General features: G+C 42.1%; 1 protein-coding gene across 5 annotated transcripts in view; it reads right to left on the bottom strand.

The window, feature by feature from the left end:
* The window catches only part of REC114 (REC114 meiotic recombination protein), a 175267-nt gene that overhangs the window by 128643 nt on the left and 29307 nt on the right, over positions 1–17317 (bottom strand). For all 5 annotated transcript variants that reach the window (XR_005585464.1, XM_039491425.1, XM_039491423.1 and 2 more), the window contains exon 3: positions 1315–1398. Coding sequence is in view for 4 of the 5 variants with exons in the window: in XM_039491425.1 (XP_039347359.1) it covers positions 1315–1398 (84 nt within the window). In the remaining variant the exon portion in view is untranslated. The remainder of the gene's footprint in view (positions 1–1314; positions 1399–17317) is intronic.

Genomic DNA, 17317 nt, shown 5'->3' with positions numbered 1-17317 from the left:
CATGCTCAGGGTTCAGCTGATCGCCATATTTGGGGTCGGGAAGGAATTTTCCTCCAGGGTAGATTGGCAGTGGCCCTGGAGGTTTTTCGCCCTCCTCCGAAGCATGGGGCAGGGGTCGCTTGCTGGTGGATTATCTGCTTCTTGAAGTCTTTAAATCATGATTTGGAGCATTCAACAGCAGTTCAGGAGTGGGTGGATCGGCTTGTGAGTCCTGCATCTTGCAGGAGGTCAGACTAGATGATCATAATGGTCCCTTCTGATCTTGAATTCTATGATTCTATGATTCTAAGTATCTGTGAACGCACTGCTAATCACTCAGTTTCTAGCCGGGGTAGCTTAGAAGGAACTAAGGGTGGTTCGTCTGCACAGTGCTAATTAGCCTCAAGGCAGAGCATGAGGAGGGGGGAGCGGATGTGCAGGTCAAACGGACACTGCTACCAAAGATCTCTGTTCAGAAGCGCAGGGATGCACATACACCTACAGTGGAGCACCCATAGGGACACTACTTGAAGAACAAGGCTATTTCTAAGGCAAGAAAATGTCTTTCCTGTTCACTTGAACAATGTTTGTTGTTATTCTTCGAGTCTACTAGCATTCTGCAGACAATAAGGTGTTTTCCCCTGCAAATTGTAGAATACTACTTCTCTGTTTATAAATCAAACATACCTATCTAAAAACAAAATGCAATCACTGACTGTTAAGCAGTTTTGTGACGGGTCCACATGAATCTTTCATAAGGAACAAAGCAACAGGTATGCTAGACATTGCTTCCTTCACTTACAGCCATACTAGTCAGTTCTGCACCTCCCCCACATGAGCCTGGAAATACGGTATGCTGGAGCCGGGCAAAGAATCCATGGAGCATTCTTATGCCCCAACTATTCTGCACCTGAATGGGAGAGGTGCAATCCATGCTCCATAACACAGCACTCAGTTCTGAGTTTGACTTATAGATCCTAGGAAACTGATATGCTTTCTACTGAAAAACCTGTTTAGATATCTAGGACAATCTGGAGCACTTTTAACTGTATCAAATAAGCACATGTATTAAATTTTTTTATCCATGGTCATGTATGATGAATCCAAAAGTATCTAGGCTCCAAACCATCTACTTGCAAAGAAATACCAGTAACAAAACCATAGGTCCATCAGCTTGAGGAAAGAAGTTCCTTCATTTTAAGCATACAAATAACTCACTGTACCTTTGAACTTCCTGTTGAATTTCACCAAAATCAATACAAAAAATGACATTGCAGATATTAAGTCCATACATGACATCCAGATTTTAATAGCAGAAACAACAATGCAACTTACTTTTAACTTTGAACCAAACAACAGACAATCTGCTCTTCTTACTATCTTCAACCATTTGTGGGCATCAATTAATGAAAAACCTTCCTGAAATTAAGCAAAAAAAAAATAGTGACTTGTACAAAAAACCTGTAAAGCAGAAGGACCCAGTTATACAAGCTAATAAACTGACCCTGGTCTGTAAATGAGAAAATATTTACAACATGAATTTAAGGCAGAAGAAATTCTTTCAGAAATAAAGAATGTAAATACAAATCTTACAATATTTTTCATTCAAAATATATAATAAACAATAGTTATCATACACAAACATAACACATATTTACATGTACAATATAAAATGTACAGGGTTTCATTTGTTTTTACCTCAGTATGAATTAAGTTTAAAAATATATCTACAGCAGTACCAGAACATTAAACTAAAATTTTATTTTTAAATATATTTCATAATTCATACATAATGAAAGGCAATTTGACTTGTACTATTATAATGCCTTCCACAAAGAGCTTTGAACTCTACTCACAAATCCCATGCAGTAGCCCTAGAGGGCAGCAGAGGGCATGCAAGTCTTGAGACTGTGATACCAGTGGGCTTGTGTAAAGCTGAGAAAGATACTTAGGATATATATATATTCTTAAGATATACTTAAAGAAAACAAAAACATTCTATCAAATTATTAAAGCTTATGCTCCAATTATGTTGACTGTGAATCTCCTCACATAAGCAGTACATTAAGCTACAAAGTTTAGCGTGTGGTACTAATTTAGGAAACTGATAAGCTGACTGTACAAATATAGCATACACACTGGCTCTGCATGTCAAAGCTATTTCACAGAGTGTTGTATACTCAGCACTAGACTTCCACCATGGAACTCTAGTACACTGCTGTCCAGGTTAAAAAAAAGTTTAAACATCACCTGAAATACTCTAGCAGGGGGGAAATGGTCAATCTATTATCTCCAAGCTATTGCCTAATCACAGACTTCCCTTTCCCATTATCTTCTTGGGATATAGCAATGAAAAAGTTGAAGTTATGTACTTATTTAAGTTATATGGATTTAATCTTTTAAAAGCTGTGTTGGCAAAAGAATTAATGTGAAATATCTATGTATTGTAAATAAAATTAGATTGCTCAATAAATACATCAGCAAGATCTCAATTGAACAGTTTTTATTCATTCATCACAAACAGCTTAGAGGAGCATGAAGGACCCCAGAAGGATTTCTGAGGCAGACAAAGATAAGAAAAAATCTCAAAGGGAATAAATGGCAATGACAAAGCTCAGAAGAATATTTAGAGAGGCAGAAGGAAGATGAAACGAAGGCAAAGATGGAGGAAGAGAGTTAAAAACAGCACAAAGGGAGTTAGCTAAGCATGATGTGAGCTGTACATGATCTGAAACCGTACCAAGTGTAGGCCTGTTGACTCAAGCCAAGTGTTTCTATTTGAGTTTATTACATAGATATTTACTGAAATAGCATAAATCCCCTAGAACCTGAGTGAGGACCATATCTTAATAGAGAGATGGTCCATGAGACAATCTCCTCCCCCATTCTTGAATATATAGCATGCTTGTGGCAACTACTACAGTTGCTTACATGCAAAAGTAATATCAGGAAAGGATTTAATGTATTTTAGCTACCTTTCAATGAAGATCAGCAACCAGAAACAAGGAAGAGCGCCAACACCATTTTACCAGCCAGCTTTCCTCAGACTACCGGCAATTCACAGACCACAGTTTGAGAACAGCTGCTCGGGAGTCAAACATAAGTCAAAAAGAAACAACTACAAAAAATAAGGAAGTAGAAACAATCTAGCAAACAACAACAAATCATAATATCAGATGCAGAAGCAATTCCTGAACCAAACTGGCTGGTATGAGTCACCAAGAAGCCAAATAACAGAAATGTAAGACCACAAAATGAGTTTTCTCATGACCAACATACGATTTTATTACTGTTTCGTCCCCTCAAGAATAGGATTTTGAACCCTGCTAGCTGGAAAAGGCAGCTGTGATGGGGTCGCAGATAGAATCATCCTTGATTGCTAATTTTCAGCAATAGCTGCATACAACATATAAAAGGGAAGAAAGACAAAAAAAAAGGGGATGTAGAGAAACTGAGGGTAGAGATAAAGAAATAAAGGGAGGGAAAAGGGAAACCCAGAAATCCAATGGAGGGTGAGAGACTCCTCTGCCCCAAAGAAAAACAAGTGCTTTCAACATCAGCTAAGAGGGAGGTAGCTGAGTTACCTTTTTTCACTATATATGAATAGGTTTGATTTTATAAACCTAATGACATGAATATCTCAGAAGACATGCCAAGTAAAGCAACACCTTCCTGGTCTTATGGATCAGAACTGGTCAGTACTTCAATAAGAGACACCTCACCCCTTACTCCCACTCCTGCATATTAGGTTGTACTGGGGAGTCAGTAGATGGCACTCTTTTCTCCAAGTGAGCTCTGCTTGGTCTAGCAGCCCCTAGTGGCGGCCAACAACTCTGCAATGCCAATTCTGTGGGGGGGAAAAGGAAATTCTGCGCAGCACATTAATTCTGCACTGCACGGTGGCACAGAATTCTCCCAGGAGTAGCAGGACAGCTGCTACTAGTGGAAGTCTCCACCGCTGACCTAGCCCAGAGTCAGGATTTTATCCTGTATTTGGAAGAACTTGAGAAAAGATGGTAAAGAAAATACAAAAGCCTCCTTTAAAGTTTACTTCCCAAAGTTTTATAACTTACAAATTCCTCTCTATTTAACTTTTAATTTTTAAAATTAAACCATGAATCCACACTCCTTGAAGGAACTACACTGTCATTGGCCTGTCAGAACAACTGAAAGCTACCTATTATACTGTGGCTTCAGAGGATTTAACACTAAACCTAACCTGAACAGCATATAAGTAACTAGACTTCTCTGAACTATTCTACAGTGATTTTTATTTCTGTAAAATTGATACATAAACCATTAATGCACAACAAGCCAATAACATCCCTGAGTTTTGAAATGAGATTTTGAAGCTATGCTAACAGGACTGGACTTAAATCCTCTCATAAATGCTCATATATGATGGACAGAACATAAACTCCAAGATGTACGACCATGTGATTGATATCTCAAAAGAAAAGAACTTGGATTATGAGTCAATCCTGTCAAAAGCTTTGTAGCAACTCTGGAATATGTATTTCAGACAGTATTAAGATTTTATACTTTAAAAGTATTTTGGCCGATTGAGTGAATAATATCTACTTACAAGGTTTTTGACCACAGTCCTATCCAGCTGAAGAGACTGTTAAGGTCTAGCAGGTCAATCTGAATAAGTCACTACATACTATTATTCAGCCTCTCTTTTTGGGGGGGCTGAGGGTTGGGTTTTTTTGAACATTGTGGGGTGAGATGGCAGGCAGCAAGGACGGGGTTTCAATGGCAGTGAGGCCCAAGCAGTGATGGAGAAAGTAAGTATGATGGCATAAGGCATATTGCCTCTGTGGGTGCTGCAAAGAAGACTCCTTTAGCAGAGGCACTTGCCACACGTTAAGAGTGCTGCCTGCACACATCCACAGCATTGTCCTCCCTAGTGTGCAAAATGGATGGAGCTCTGGCCATGCTCACAACCAAACCAAACACTTGCTTTGAGATGTGCAACATGGCAAGCAGCTCTACAGGCCTTCCTTGTTTTTAGGGTTGTCATAGGTTTATTCCCCACTTTGAACTTTAGCGTTCACAAGATGGGGACCTGCATGGACTCCTCTAAACTAAAATCCTAGTTTAGATCTGGTTCTCGCTGCCACCAGTTAAGTTTAAAGTGGGTAACACACTGCCTGTCCCCCAAACTTCCCCTGGGGAACCCAGATTCAAACCCCTTGAATCTCACCAGAGAGAGAGAAACAGCCAGTTCCCCTCCCCCCTTCCCTCTCTCCAGCCTGCTCCAGAGAGATTACACACCGAGTCAAATCCTTGACTCAACACAAAGAGGGACTTACCTCCCCCTCCCCTTCCCTAGTCCTGGAGAGAGATACCTTGATTCAACTCCTTGAATCAAACAAAGAGGGATTCCCTATCCCCCATCCCCTTCCCCTGAAAATCCAAACAAGGGAAGAAATCAATCAAGTTCTAAAAAAGAAAAGATTTTATTAAAGAAAGAAAAAAAAGTACACTCTCTCTGTATTGCCAGGACGCAAAAATACAGGGTCTAACTTATAAAAACTGGAGAGACTTCCCCTCCCTCCTCCTCAGCATAATTAAAGTAACAGCAAACAGAAATAAAGAATTCCTTCAGCAAACACACAATTGCAAATATAGAAAGCAACTCAAAAGACTAATCTGCCTTTTTAACTAATACTCACTATACTGGATAGTAGGAAATACTCCAGGAGAACTTGGAGACATGTCTGGCCTCTCTTAGATCCAAAGAGAGCACACAGAGTAAACAAGGAACACAGACAAAGCCTTCCCTCCACAGAGATTTGAAATTATCCTGTCCCTTGATTGGTCCTCTGGTCAGGTGTTCCTCAGGTTACTGAGCTTGTTAACCCTTTACAGGTAAAAGAGACTTTAACCCTTACTATCTGTTTATGACACGCCCCCCCAAATCGCAGACAGTGGGGGAACCACACTGGCGGTGATTTCCTTCTAGGACTTTAAAATAAACAGATTAACAAAACACATGCACTATTACATATATTACTAAGTATGTAAACAACAAGATATTTGACATTGAAGAACACTTTTTATCCATTTGACCGGACATACTTGGCAACGTCCTTGCCCATCCCCTCCCAGTGGAAGGACTTTTCCAACCTGTCTTTGGTTCTGTTCACCCCAGAATGACCACTGGGATGATGATGGGCCAAGCTTAAGAGCTTGTCCCGGTACTTAGTTGGAACTACCAACTGTTTTTGAGGATGCTGGCCTTCCTGGTGTCCACCAGAAAGAATCTCCTTATATAAAAGTCCTTGTTTTACAACAAACTGGGATCGATTAGAAGAGCTGAGAGGCGGTGGGTCGCTCCGTGCCGCCGCCCAAGCTTTCTTAAGGCTGTCATCTGCTTCCTGCTCAGTCTGGAACTGTTCCCTTGAGGCTGGAGATACCTCTGGGCTCAGGGCTAGTCCAAACATGCCTCTGTGGCTGCCTGCAGTTTTTTCTCTGCCTCCCTCCTCCCTGTAAGAGGGGGAGCCAATCAGAGTTACTGGCGGGAAGCTGCCAGGGTTTGCCTTTAAAAACAGACATTTTTTGATCAGACTTCAGAAAGGTTCTTGCATTGCTGCCTGGTCTGATCAACCAGGGGTTCTGGGGGTCCTTTCTCCGCTCTCGTTTTATTTTTGACCCCCCCCCCCCCACGAAGAACGAATTGCTGCCTGAGAGATCTCCTGATTATCAAGACTGTACCGAGCCTTCTGATGTGCTTGCTGTTTCTGCCTCTGCTGCTGCCTTGGGGGATGGTAAGAATCCCTCTGTGAAACTTTCTATACTTTTATTTTATTATTTTAGCTGCTGGCTCTGTCTCCCCAGCACACAGACTCAAGCTAAACCTTGGTCTGTGTTTTAAAACCTCTCTCTTAAACTCTGACACTCTGCCACTAGAAGTAAGTTGGTGCTGCTGCTAAGCTCTGCTCCTGTGGGCTTTGCCCTGGACTCACGGTTTTCAGCTGTATCCACTGCTGCAGCCACCTCCCTTGGCTTCCTTGGGGGCTGCCTTGGGAGCTGTATTCTGGGGCACATACCACTCTGCCCTCTGTAACTTCCCCATAGCATAAGGTGCACCATAGATTTTGTTTCTTTAGTTTAATAAGTCATAGTTTGTTAAGATTGTAAAGCTTGTAAGTCTCACCTGCCTTGCTATAGTTTGTTGTTTTGTTGCTCCATATAGCTGCTTGTTGCAGTTTGCTTAGAATTGTGATATTTGTTGTTTTGCCTAGTCATTGGTTAAGATAGATTTAAAAAGTCATTGCCTGATTGTATTCTGTACCTGTTTTGTTACTTTGTAGAAGCTGCTTGTCATTTTATATAAGTTTGATTAAGTTAGAGGATAGATAAGGTTCTTGCTGTTCCAATCTCCCCCTCTGAACTTCCCAAATCCCTTGCTGCTTTTTTTCCCTGTGTCTGCATCACCTCTGAACTTCCCAAACCCCTTGCTGCTTTTTTCCCGTGTCTGCATCAACCTCTGAACTTCCCAAATCCCTTGCTGCTTTTTTCCCCTGTGTCTGCATCACCCACTGCATCACCCTCTGAACTTCCCAAACCCGTTGTTGCTTTTTTCCCCTGCATCTGCATCACCCTCTGAATTTCCCAAACTCCTTGCTGCTTTCTCCCCCACATCTGCATCACCATCTGAACTTCCCAAACCCCCCTCCCCCCACACACTGCTCTGTTGTCCTTACCTCGCAGGGCTTCAGAGTCTCTCGCTGCTTGCAGCTGCATCTCTCATCAGTTGCCACTATCATCCCCCCCCTCCTGTTTCTTGACCCAGCCTTTGGGTACACTCTTGCTATCACAGCCTCACAAATTAAGTCTACACTACATAATTTCACTTATCATCCATATTGTATTATTGCACTGTGATTCACATATTACTTCCACCTTCCTGATATACTTTGTATTTGCATTAATACTATTGTGTTACATTGTGTATAAGGCCACCTACCACTTAATACATTCTATCTAAGATTGTTGACCATTCTATATAGAAGCTACTATTTTATTTTGCATTTCCTTTTGGTATGTTTTACATTCCACATTATATCTAGACCTGTTCCTATATAAAGTTGAGTTGCTTATTAACTGTACTGTATCCCCCCCCACCATCATTGTCTATTGTAAACACCCTATACACCCCATCCCATCGTATTTCATTGTTAAATTCTCACCACTCCCTTTTTCCTTTAATAAAGAAATTAATTTGCACCCCGCCCGTGTGGTAATTGCTCCCCAAGATCCCATATACCTGCTGGCAGGGACAACCTCCAACTTAGCCTAGCTGGAAAACTCCTTCTAACAATACCTTGTTAGAAGCTGAATACTTCTATCCTCCCCTCCCCTCCCCGGCTGCTTCCCTGCTGCAGAGGAAGAGAATAGTTCTCAATGGCTCCTGGTTCTTACTACCATTTCATCACTGCCTACCATGTCATAGGTTTATTCCCCACTTTGAACTTTAGCGTTCACAAGATGGGGACCTGCATGGACTCCTCTAAACTAATCCTAGTCTAGATCTGGTCCTGCTGCCAACAGTTATGTTTAAAGTGGATAACACACTGCCTGTTCCCCCAAAACTCTCCCTGGGGAACATAGATTCAATCTCCCTGAATCTCAACACAAAGGGAAGCAGCCCACTTCCCCCCTCCCTCTCTCTCCTAGCCTACTCCGGAGAGATACACACCGATTCAACTCCGTGAATCAAACCCAGGAGGAACTCACTCTTCCCCCCTTCCCTTCCTCTGAATATCCAAACAAGGGAAGAAATCAATCAAGTTCTAAAAAAGAAAAGATTTTATTAAAGAAAAAAAAGTACACTCTCTCTGTATTACCAGGATGCAAAAATACAGGGTCTAACTTATAAAAACTGGAGAGACTTCCCCTCCCTCCTCCTCAGCATAATTAAAGTAACAGCAAACAGAAATAAAGAATTCCTTCAGCAAACACACAATTGCAAATATAGAAAGCAACTCAAAAGACTAATCCACCTTTTTAACTAATACTCACTATACTGGATAGTAGGAAATACTCCAGGAGAACTTGGAGACATGTCTGGCCTCTCTTAGATCCAAAGAGAGCACACAGAGCAAATAAGGAACACAGACAAAGCCTTCCCTCCACAGAGATTTGAAATTATCCTGTCCCTTGATTGGTCCTCTGGTCAGGTGTTCCTCAGGTTACTGAGCTTGTTAACCCTTTACAGGTAAAAGAGACTTTAACCCTTACTATCTGTTTATGACAAGGGTGCACAAGCATCCGTTTGATTACTGTCTCCCATAAGGTTGCAGTGGGGGTAATCTTCCCAGTAAACATAAAAGGGCTGTGATAATCTGGTCCTTAGTAAAAGAGCAATTTACACTGCCTATATGTATGTACGTATATATATATATATATATATATATATATATATATATATATATATATATATATATATTTGCATATATATATATATATATATATATTTGCAGTACAGTAGCAATTATTTTTAGAACTTAAGAATTAAACACAAAGCTCACTGCAAGCAATATTCTAACTCAATGCTGCACATCTTTTTAGACTTTTTTAAAGTTTTAAAATGCACAAAAAACTACGTTAAAAGAATATTAAGGTTACAATGTCAAGCATTCAAAAATTAGTATACGTCTAAATTAAGGGTGACTCTATAACAGCAGTAGGTGAAAGCACACAATGGAACTTTTAATGTGTGGCAGCAAGATCCAGAAGGCCACTTAGTGTGCAGCAGGTAGAGCACTATATGGAGAACCTGTAGATGTGAGATTTGAAAACTTGTACTTGCAAGTTAATGTTTCTATAGCGATTTTGCTGGCAGAGATTCAGTCAGTGATAACAATTATAGTATAACAACTTTTTTAAAAAAATTATATATTTTTCAAGCCTAAACAGTGCACGAGTACTTTAGATATTATTTGTGAATTTGAGTAAGTTTCCATTACTGTGCAAGAGAGGGCTGAAAAGGCATAATACTTTACAAAAGAACATATTTAAAGGTTGTCACAGGGTATTTGGAGTCTTTGTGTGAAGTGGGTCCAGCTCCCGATGATGAGGTAGACGCACCCAGGCTGGGCCTACTGACAGGCATAGAATCATAGAATCTCAGGGTTGGAAGGGACCTCAGGAGGTCATCTAGTCCAACCCCCTGCTCAAAGCAGGACCAAACCCAACTAAATCATCCCAGCCAGGGCTTTGTCAAGCCTGACCTTAAAAACCTCTAAGGAAGGAGATTCCACCACCTCCCTAGGTAACCCATTCCAGTTCTTCACCACCCTACTAGTGAAAAAGTTTTTCATAATGTCCAACCTAAACCTCCCCCTCTGCAACTTGAGACCATTACTCCTTGTTCTGTCATCTTCTACCACTGAGAACAGTCTAGATCCATCCTCTTTGGAACCCCCTTTCAGGTAGTTGACAGCAGCTATCAAATCCCCCCTCATTCTTCTCTTCTGCAGGCTAAACAATCCCAGTTCCCTCAGCCTCTCCTCATAAGTCATGTGCTCCAGCCCCCTAATCATTTTTGTTGCCCTCTGCTGGACTCTCTCCAATTTATCCACATCCTTCTTGTAATGTGGGGCCCAAAACTGGACACAGTACTCCAAATGAGGCCTCACCAGTGCTGAATAGAGGGGAATGATCACAGACCACCAGACCAGGGGGATGAGGTGGACGAGGCTTTCTTCCAGCAACTATCAGAAGTTACTAGATCGCAGGCCCTGGTTCTCATGGGTGACTTTAATCACCCTGATATCTGCTGGGAGAGCAATACAGCGGTGCACAGACAATCCAGGAAGTTTCTGGAAAGTGTAGGGGACAATTTCCTGGTGCAAGTGCTGGAGGAACCAACTAGGGGAAAAGCTCTTCTTGACCTGCTGCTCACAAACACGGAAGAAATAGTAGAGGAAGCAATAGTGGATGGGAACCTGGCAGCCGGTATCAAGTGGAGTGCCCCAAGGGTCGGTGCTGGGGCTGGGGCCGGTTTTATTCAATATCTTCATTAACGATCTGGAGGATGGTGTGGACTGCACCCGTAGCAAGTTTGCAGATGACACTAAACTGGGAGGAGTGGTTGATACGCTGGAGGGTAGGGATAGGATACAGAGGGACCTAGACAAATTAGAGGATTGGGCCAAAAGAAATATGATGAGGTTCAACAAGGACAAGTGCAGAGTCCTGCACTTAGGACGGAAGAATCCCATGCACTGTTACAGACTAGGGACCGAATGGCTGGGCAGCAGTTCTGCAGAAAAGGACCTAGGGGTTACGGTGGACGAAAAGCTGCCGGCTGCCAACTAGACATGGAACCATTGATCACTACCCGTTGAGCCCGACCATCTAGCCAGTTTTCTATCCACCTTACCGTCCATTCATCCAGCCCATACTTCTTTAACTTGCTGGCAAGAATACTGTGGGAGACTGTATCAAAAGCTTTGCTAAAGTCCAGAAATAGCACATCCACTGCTTTCCCCTCATCCACAGAACCGGTTATCTCATCATAGAAGGCAATTAGGTTAGTCAGGCATGACTTGCCCTTGGTGAATCCATGCTGACTGTTCCTGATCACTTTCCCCTCCTTTAAGTGGTTCAGAATTGATTCCTTGAGGACCTGCTCCATGATTTTTCCAGGGACTGAGGTTAGACTGACTGGCCTGTAGTTCCCTGGATCTTCCTTCTTCCCTTTTTTAAAGATGGGCACTACATTAGCTTTTTTCCAGTCATCCGGGACCTCCCCCGATCGCCATGATTTTTCAAAGATAATGGCCAATGGCTCTGCAATCTCATCGGCCAACTCCTTTAGCACCCTCGGATGCAGCGCATCCGGCCCCATGGACTTGTGCTCATCCAGCTTTTCTAAATAGTCCCGAACTGCTTCTTTCTCCACAGATTGCTGGTCACCTCCTCCCCATACCGCGCTGCAGAGTGCAGCTGTCTGGGAGCTGACCTTGTCTGTGAAGACAGAGGCAAAAAAAACATTGAGTACACTAGCTTTCTCCACATCCTCTGTCACTAGGTTCCCTCCCTCATTCAGCATGGGGCCCACAGTTTCCTTGACTTTCTTCTTGTTGCTAACATACCTGAAGAAACCCTTCTTGTTACTCCTAACATCTCCGGCTAGCTGCAACTCCAAGCGTGATTTGGCCTTCCTAATTTCACTCCTGCATGCCTAAGCAATACTTTTATACTCCTCCCTGGTTATTTGTCCAATCTTCCACTTCTTGTAAGCTTCTTTTTTGTGTTTAAGACGAGCAAGGATTTCACTGTTAAGCCAAGCTGGTTGCCTGCCATATTTACTTTTCTTCCTACACATCGGGATGGTTTGTTCCTGCAACCTCAATAAGGATTCTTTAAAATACAGCCAGCTTTCCTCGACTCCTTTCCCCGTCATGTTATTCTCCCAGGGGACCTTGCCCATCAGTTCCCTGAGGGAGTCGAAGTCTGCTTTTCTGAAGTCCAGGGTCTCTGTTCTACTGCTTTCCTTTTTTCCTTGTGTCAGGATCCTGAACTCGACCATCTCATGGTCACTGGCTCCCAGGTTCCCATCCACTATTGCTTCCTCTACTATTTCTTCCGTGTTTGTGAGCAGCAGGTCAAGAAGAGCTTTTCCCCTAGTTGGTTCCTCCAGCACTTGCACCAGGAAATTGTCCCCTACACTTTCCAGAAACTTCCTGGATTGTCTGTGCACTGCTGTATTGCTCTCCCAGCAGATATCAGGGTGATTAAAGTCACCCATGAGAACCAGGGCCTGTGATCTAGCAACTTCTGTTAGTTGCTGGAAGAAAGCCTCGTCCACCTCATCCCCCTGGTCTGGTAGGGGGATGACTGAGTTAGGGGATAAAAAGAATGCTGCAGAGAGGCAGACTGGGAGGAGCAAGTTAGAGCAGGGCAGCCCAGAAAGAGTCTGGCAGAGGAGCCTAGGGCAGGGCCACAAGGAGAGCGGCATGAGGGGAGTTAGTGCCTACAATGATTACTCCCAGGTTGGGGCCGGAAAGAGAATGGCTGGGAAGCTGTCTGAAACCTTGGGAAAGAAGGTAAGGCCCAGCAAGAGCAGATATAGACTATGAAAAGACTGTGGATACCCTGGGATGGGGGAGGGAGAGGGACTAGAAAGAATAATAGAAATGTAGGGTTGGAAGGAACCTTAGTAGGCTGTCTAGTCCAGCCTCCTGCACTGAGGCAGGACCAGGTATACCTAGAACATGTTTGTCTAACTTGGTCTTAAAAACTTGTAATAATGGGGATTCTACAACCTCCCTTGGAAGCCAATGCAAGTATTTAACTATCCTTTTCATTAGAAAGTTATTCCTAATATCTAAGCTATATCTAATATATTTCCTTTGCTGCCTATTACTTCTGGTCTAATCTTCAGTGAACATGTAGAACAACTGATAACCATCCTCTTCACAACAGCACTTTACTTATTTGAAGACTTATTCAGTCCCTCCTCAGTCTTCTTTTCTCAAGACTAAACATGCCTAGTTTTTTTAGCCTTTCCTCATATGTCAGGTTTTCTAAACCTATCATCATTTTTGTTGCTCTCCTCTGGATTCTCTTCAATTTGTCCACTTAGGTTCCACCAATGCTGAGTCGAGTGGAACAATTACCTCCCATGTTTTACATACCACACTCCTGTTAATACACCCAAGAATGATTTTGCCTTTTTCACAACAGCATCACACTGTTGACTCTCATTCAATTTGTGATCCACTATAAGCCCCAGTTCCTTTTCAGCAGTACTACTGCCTAGCCATTTTGTAGTTGTGAATTTGATTTTTCCTCCCTAAGCATAGTACTTTGCACTTGTCATTACTGAATTTCATATTGTTGATTTCAGACTAATTCTCTAATTTGTCAAGGTCTTTTGAAGTCTAATCCTGTCCTCCAAAGTGCTTGCAACCAGACATGCCAAACCCCTGAAAAAAACACAGAAATTGGGTTTGCTTTTGGCTTTATTGGCTTGTGAGCTGCTTGTTGGTTAGTTTTTGACTTGTAGCTTGTTTGGCTTGTTGTAGCCCGTTCCTTTTTTTTTTTTTTTTTTTTTTTGGATAGGCTCCCAGCAAGCAGGGGCAAGGGAAGAGAGAAGCAAGGGTGCACAGCGGGCCCACCACAGTCCCAGCCTGCACTCCAGGGATCTAGTCACATGGAGTGTTGAGATTCTTGGGTATTGGCTTGTTTTGGCCCTGTTTTGAAATGGGATTAGCTTGATTTTTGGTTTATTGTGAAAGTTGGGATGCTTATTTACTGCGTGAAAGTTGGCAACTGTACTTGCAACCCTCCCAGCTTGGTGTCATCTGCAAATTTAATAAACATTGTCTCTAGTCCAGTATCTAAGTTATTAATGAAAGTATTGAATAGTATAAGACCTAGGACAGACCCATGTGGTGCCCCAGTAAATACATCTTCCCAGTTTGACAGTAAACCATTGATAACTACTGTGAGTAGTCTTTCAACCAGCTATGCACCCACCTTATAGAAATTTCATCTAGACCACATTTCCCTAGTTTGCTTATGAGACTGTTATGTAGGACCGTGTCAAAAGCCTGACTAAAATCAAGCTACAATCTGTCTACTGCTTCTCCCCACTTCCATTAGGCCAGTAACCTGTCAAAGAAGGAAATTAGGTTGGTTTGCCATGATTTATTCTTGACAAATCCATAATAAGTATTACTTATAATCCTATTATCCTCTAGGTGTTTACAAACCGATTGTTTAATAATTTGTCCTGTATCTTTCCAGATATCAAAATAAGGCTGACAGGTCTATAATTCTCTGGGTCCTATTTGTTCCCCCTTTAAAGATAGGTACTGTGTTTGCCCTTCTCTAGTCTTCTGGGACTTCACCTGTCCTCCATGAGTTCTCAGAGATAATCACTAATGATTCTGAGAACTGCTTCAGGTAGTTCCTTAAATATCGAGAGTGAATTTCATCAGGTCTGCTGACTTGAATACATCTAATTTATCTAAATATTTTTTAATCTGTTCTTTCCCTACATTGGTTTGTGTTCATTCTCCCTTGTTAATATCAATTGTGTTAAGTATCTGATCAGAATTTACCTTTTTGTGAAGACAGAAGCAATCACTGGGAAGTTACAAAAAGACTGTGATTACCCTGAGATGGGAGGATATCATTTTGGTTGACTTTCATTTATGAAGGAACACTGAGGGCCTGTGCCCAGTACCAGGGAGTCTATTAGACTCATAGACTTTAAGGTCAGAAGGAACCATTGTGATCATCTAGTCTGACCTCCTGCACATCACAGGCCACAGAATCTCACCCATCCACTCCTGTAATAGACCCATAGCCTCTGGCTGAGGTACTGAAGTCCACAGATCATGATTTACAAGACTTCAAGTTACAGAGACTCTACCATTTATTCTAGTTCAAACCAGCCAATAGTGCAGAGAAGAAGGGGTTGACAGAGAACTTTAAGTTGTGACATTAAGGTTTGCTTTAAGATTGTGGGAAGAGTTATTTAGAATACTAACAAATAAACATGCAGCAGGGGTGCTTTTTATGTTAAAAAGGTGCCAGTGGAGTAACTGCTGAGACCCTCCTGGAGAGAATATAAGAACATAAGAAAGGCCATAATGGGTCAGACCAAAGTTCCACCTAGCCCAGTATCCTCTCTTCCAACAGTAGCCAATTGCCAGGTGCCCCAGAGGGAATGAACAGAACAGGTAATCATTAAGTGATCCATCCCCTGTCGCCCATTCCCAGCTTTTGGCAAACAGAGGCTGGGGACACCATCCCTGTCCATCTTGGCTAATAGCCATTGATGGCCCTATCCTCCATGAATTTATCTAGTTCTTTTTTGAATCCTGTTATAGTCTTGGCCTTCACAACATCCTCTGGCAAGGAGTTCCATAGGTTGACTGTACGTTGTGTGAAGAAATACTTCCTTTTGTTTGCTTTAAACTTGCTGCCTATTAATTTTATTTGGTGACCCCTAGTTCTTGTGTTATGAGGAGTAAATAACACTTCTTTATTTACTTTCTCCACACCAGTCATGATTTTATAGACCTCTATCATACCCCCCCTCAGTCATCTCTTTTCCAAGCTGAAAAGTCCCAGTCTTACTAAACTCTCCTCATATGGCAGCCGTTCCATACCAATAATCATTTTTGTTGCCCTTTTCTGAACCTTTTCCAATTCCAATATATCTTTTTTGAGCTGGGGTGACCACATCTGCACATAGTAATCAAGATGTGGGCATACCATGGATTTATGTAGAGGCACACTGGTATTGATTTTATTTATTTCACTGCTCTACAGCCAAAATGCTTCTGAAATAAATGTAGTCAAACTTTACTAATTCTGGGTCACTGAGAACGAAAATGATGCTTAAAATTGTTGATTGGCTCTAGTTTTCAAGTTATGCTATTGGGTCAGTATATACGACCCTTGACTTGGGAATAGCGGAGGATAAGTGAGTTATAAAGGGAAGGGATCTCAATTTAAACCAGAAATGACTAAAATACATCTTTGACTGGATCTATGAATAAATCTATGACTGGGTTTGGACAGTACTTGCTTTTTAGGCAAAACAATGAATGATGCAATCTGAAGCTGGTATTGCGTCATACATGATATGAATTGAATCATGTTATTCCTAGAAGTCATGGATGATGCAATCATAACAAAGCTTACATCACTCTGCTGAACAAATTGCCCTATATCAGCTCTAGAAATCATACAGTGTCATGCTCTCTTATTTGTCAGTGTTTGATTTTGCAAAGGGACACATTTCTGTTTAGCCAAAGTGAGCAGAGATGCCTCGTACTTGTGTGAACAGTGCAGATAACTTCTGCTATGTTTGTGGTGAAGTGACTTTTGCATCACAAAAGCGCAGTATAACCACTATGGTTAAGAAAGCCTATCACCTTTATTTTGGCTGCAAAATTGGAGATCAGGACAAGAGGTGGGCCCCACACATATGCTGCAACACTTGTGCAACAAATCTTCGCCAGTGGTTGAACAGGAAAAGGAAATCTATGCCTTTTGCAGTGCCAATGACTTGGAGAGAGCCAACAGATCATACCAGCAATTGTTACTTCTGCATGGTGCCTCCAGTTGGGAAAGGTGTGTCAAAGAAGAAAAAGTGGACTGTGCATTATCCAAACATTCCATCAGCTATACACCCAGTACCCCACGGAGAAGGACTGCCGGTTCCTGATGCACCAGAATCATTCTCACTTGAGTCAGACGAGGAAGAGGAAGAGGATGAAACTTCTGGTCTTGAACCATCAATGTCACAGGACCCACATTTTCTCCCATCCTCCTCCTCTGAACCACACCTCATAACACA

This window comes from Mauremys reevesii, linkage group 10 (assembly GCF_016161935.1).
Source record: "Mauremys reevesii isolate NIE-2019 linkage group 10, ASM1616193v1, whole genome shotgun sequence".
Classification (NCBI taxonomy): domain Eukaryota; kingdom Metazoa; phylum Chordata; order Testudines; family Geoemydidae; genus Mauremys; species Mauremys reevesii.
The sequence above is the reverse complement of the archived record's forward strand: the minus strand, read 5'-3'. Positions and strand labels throughout refer to the sequence as shown.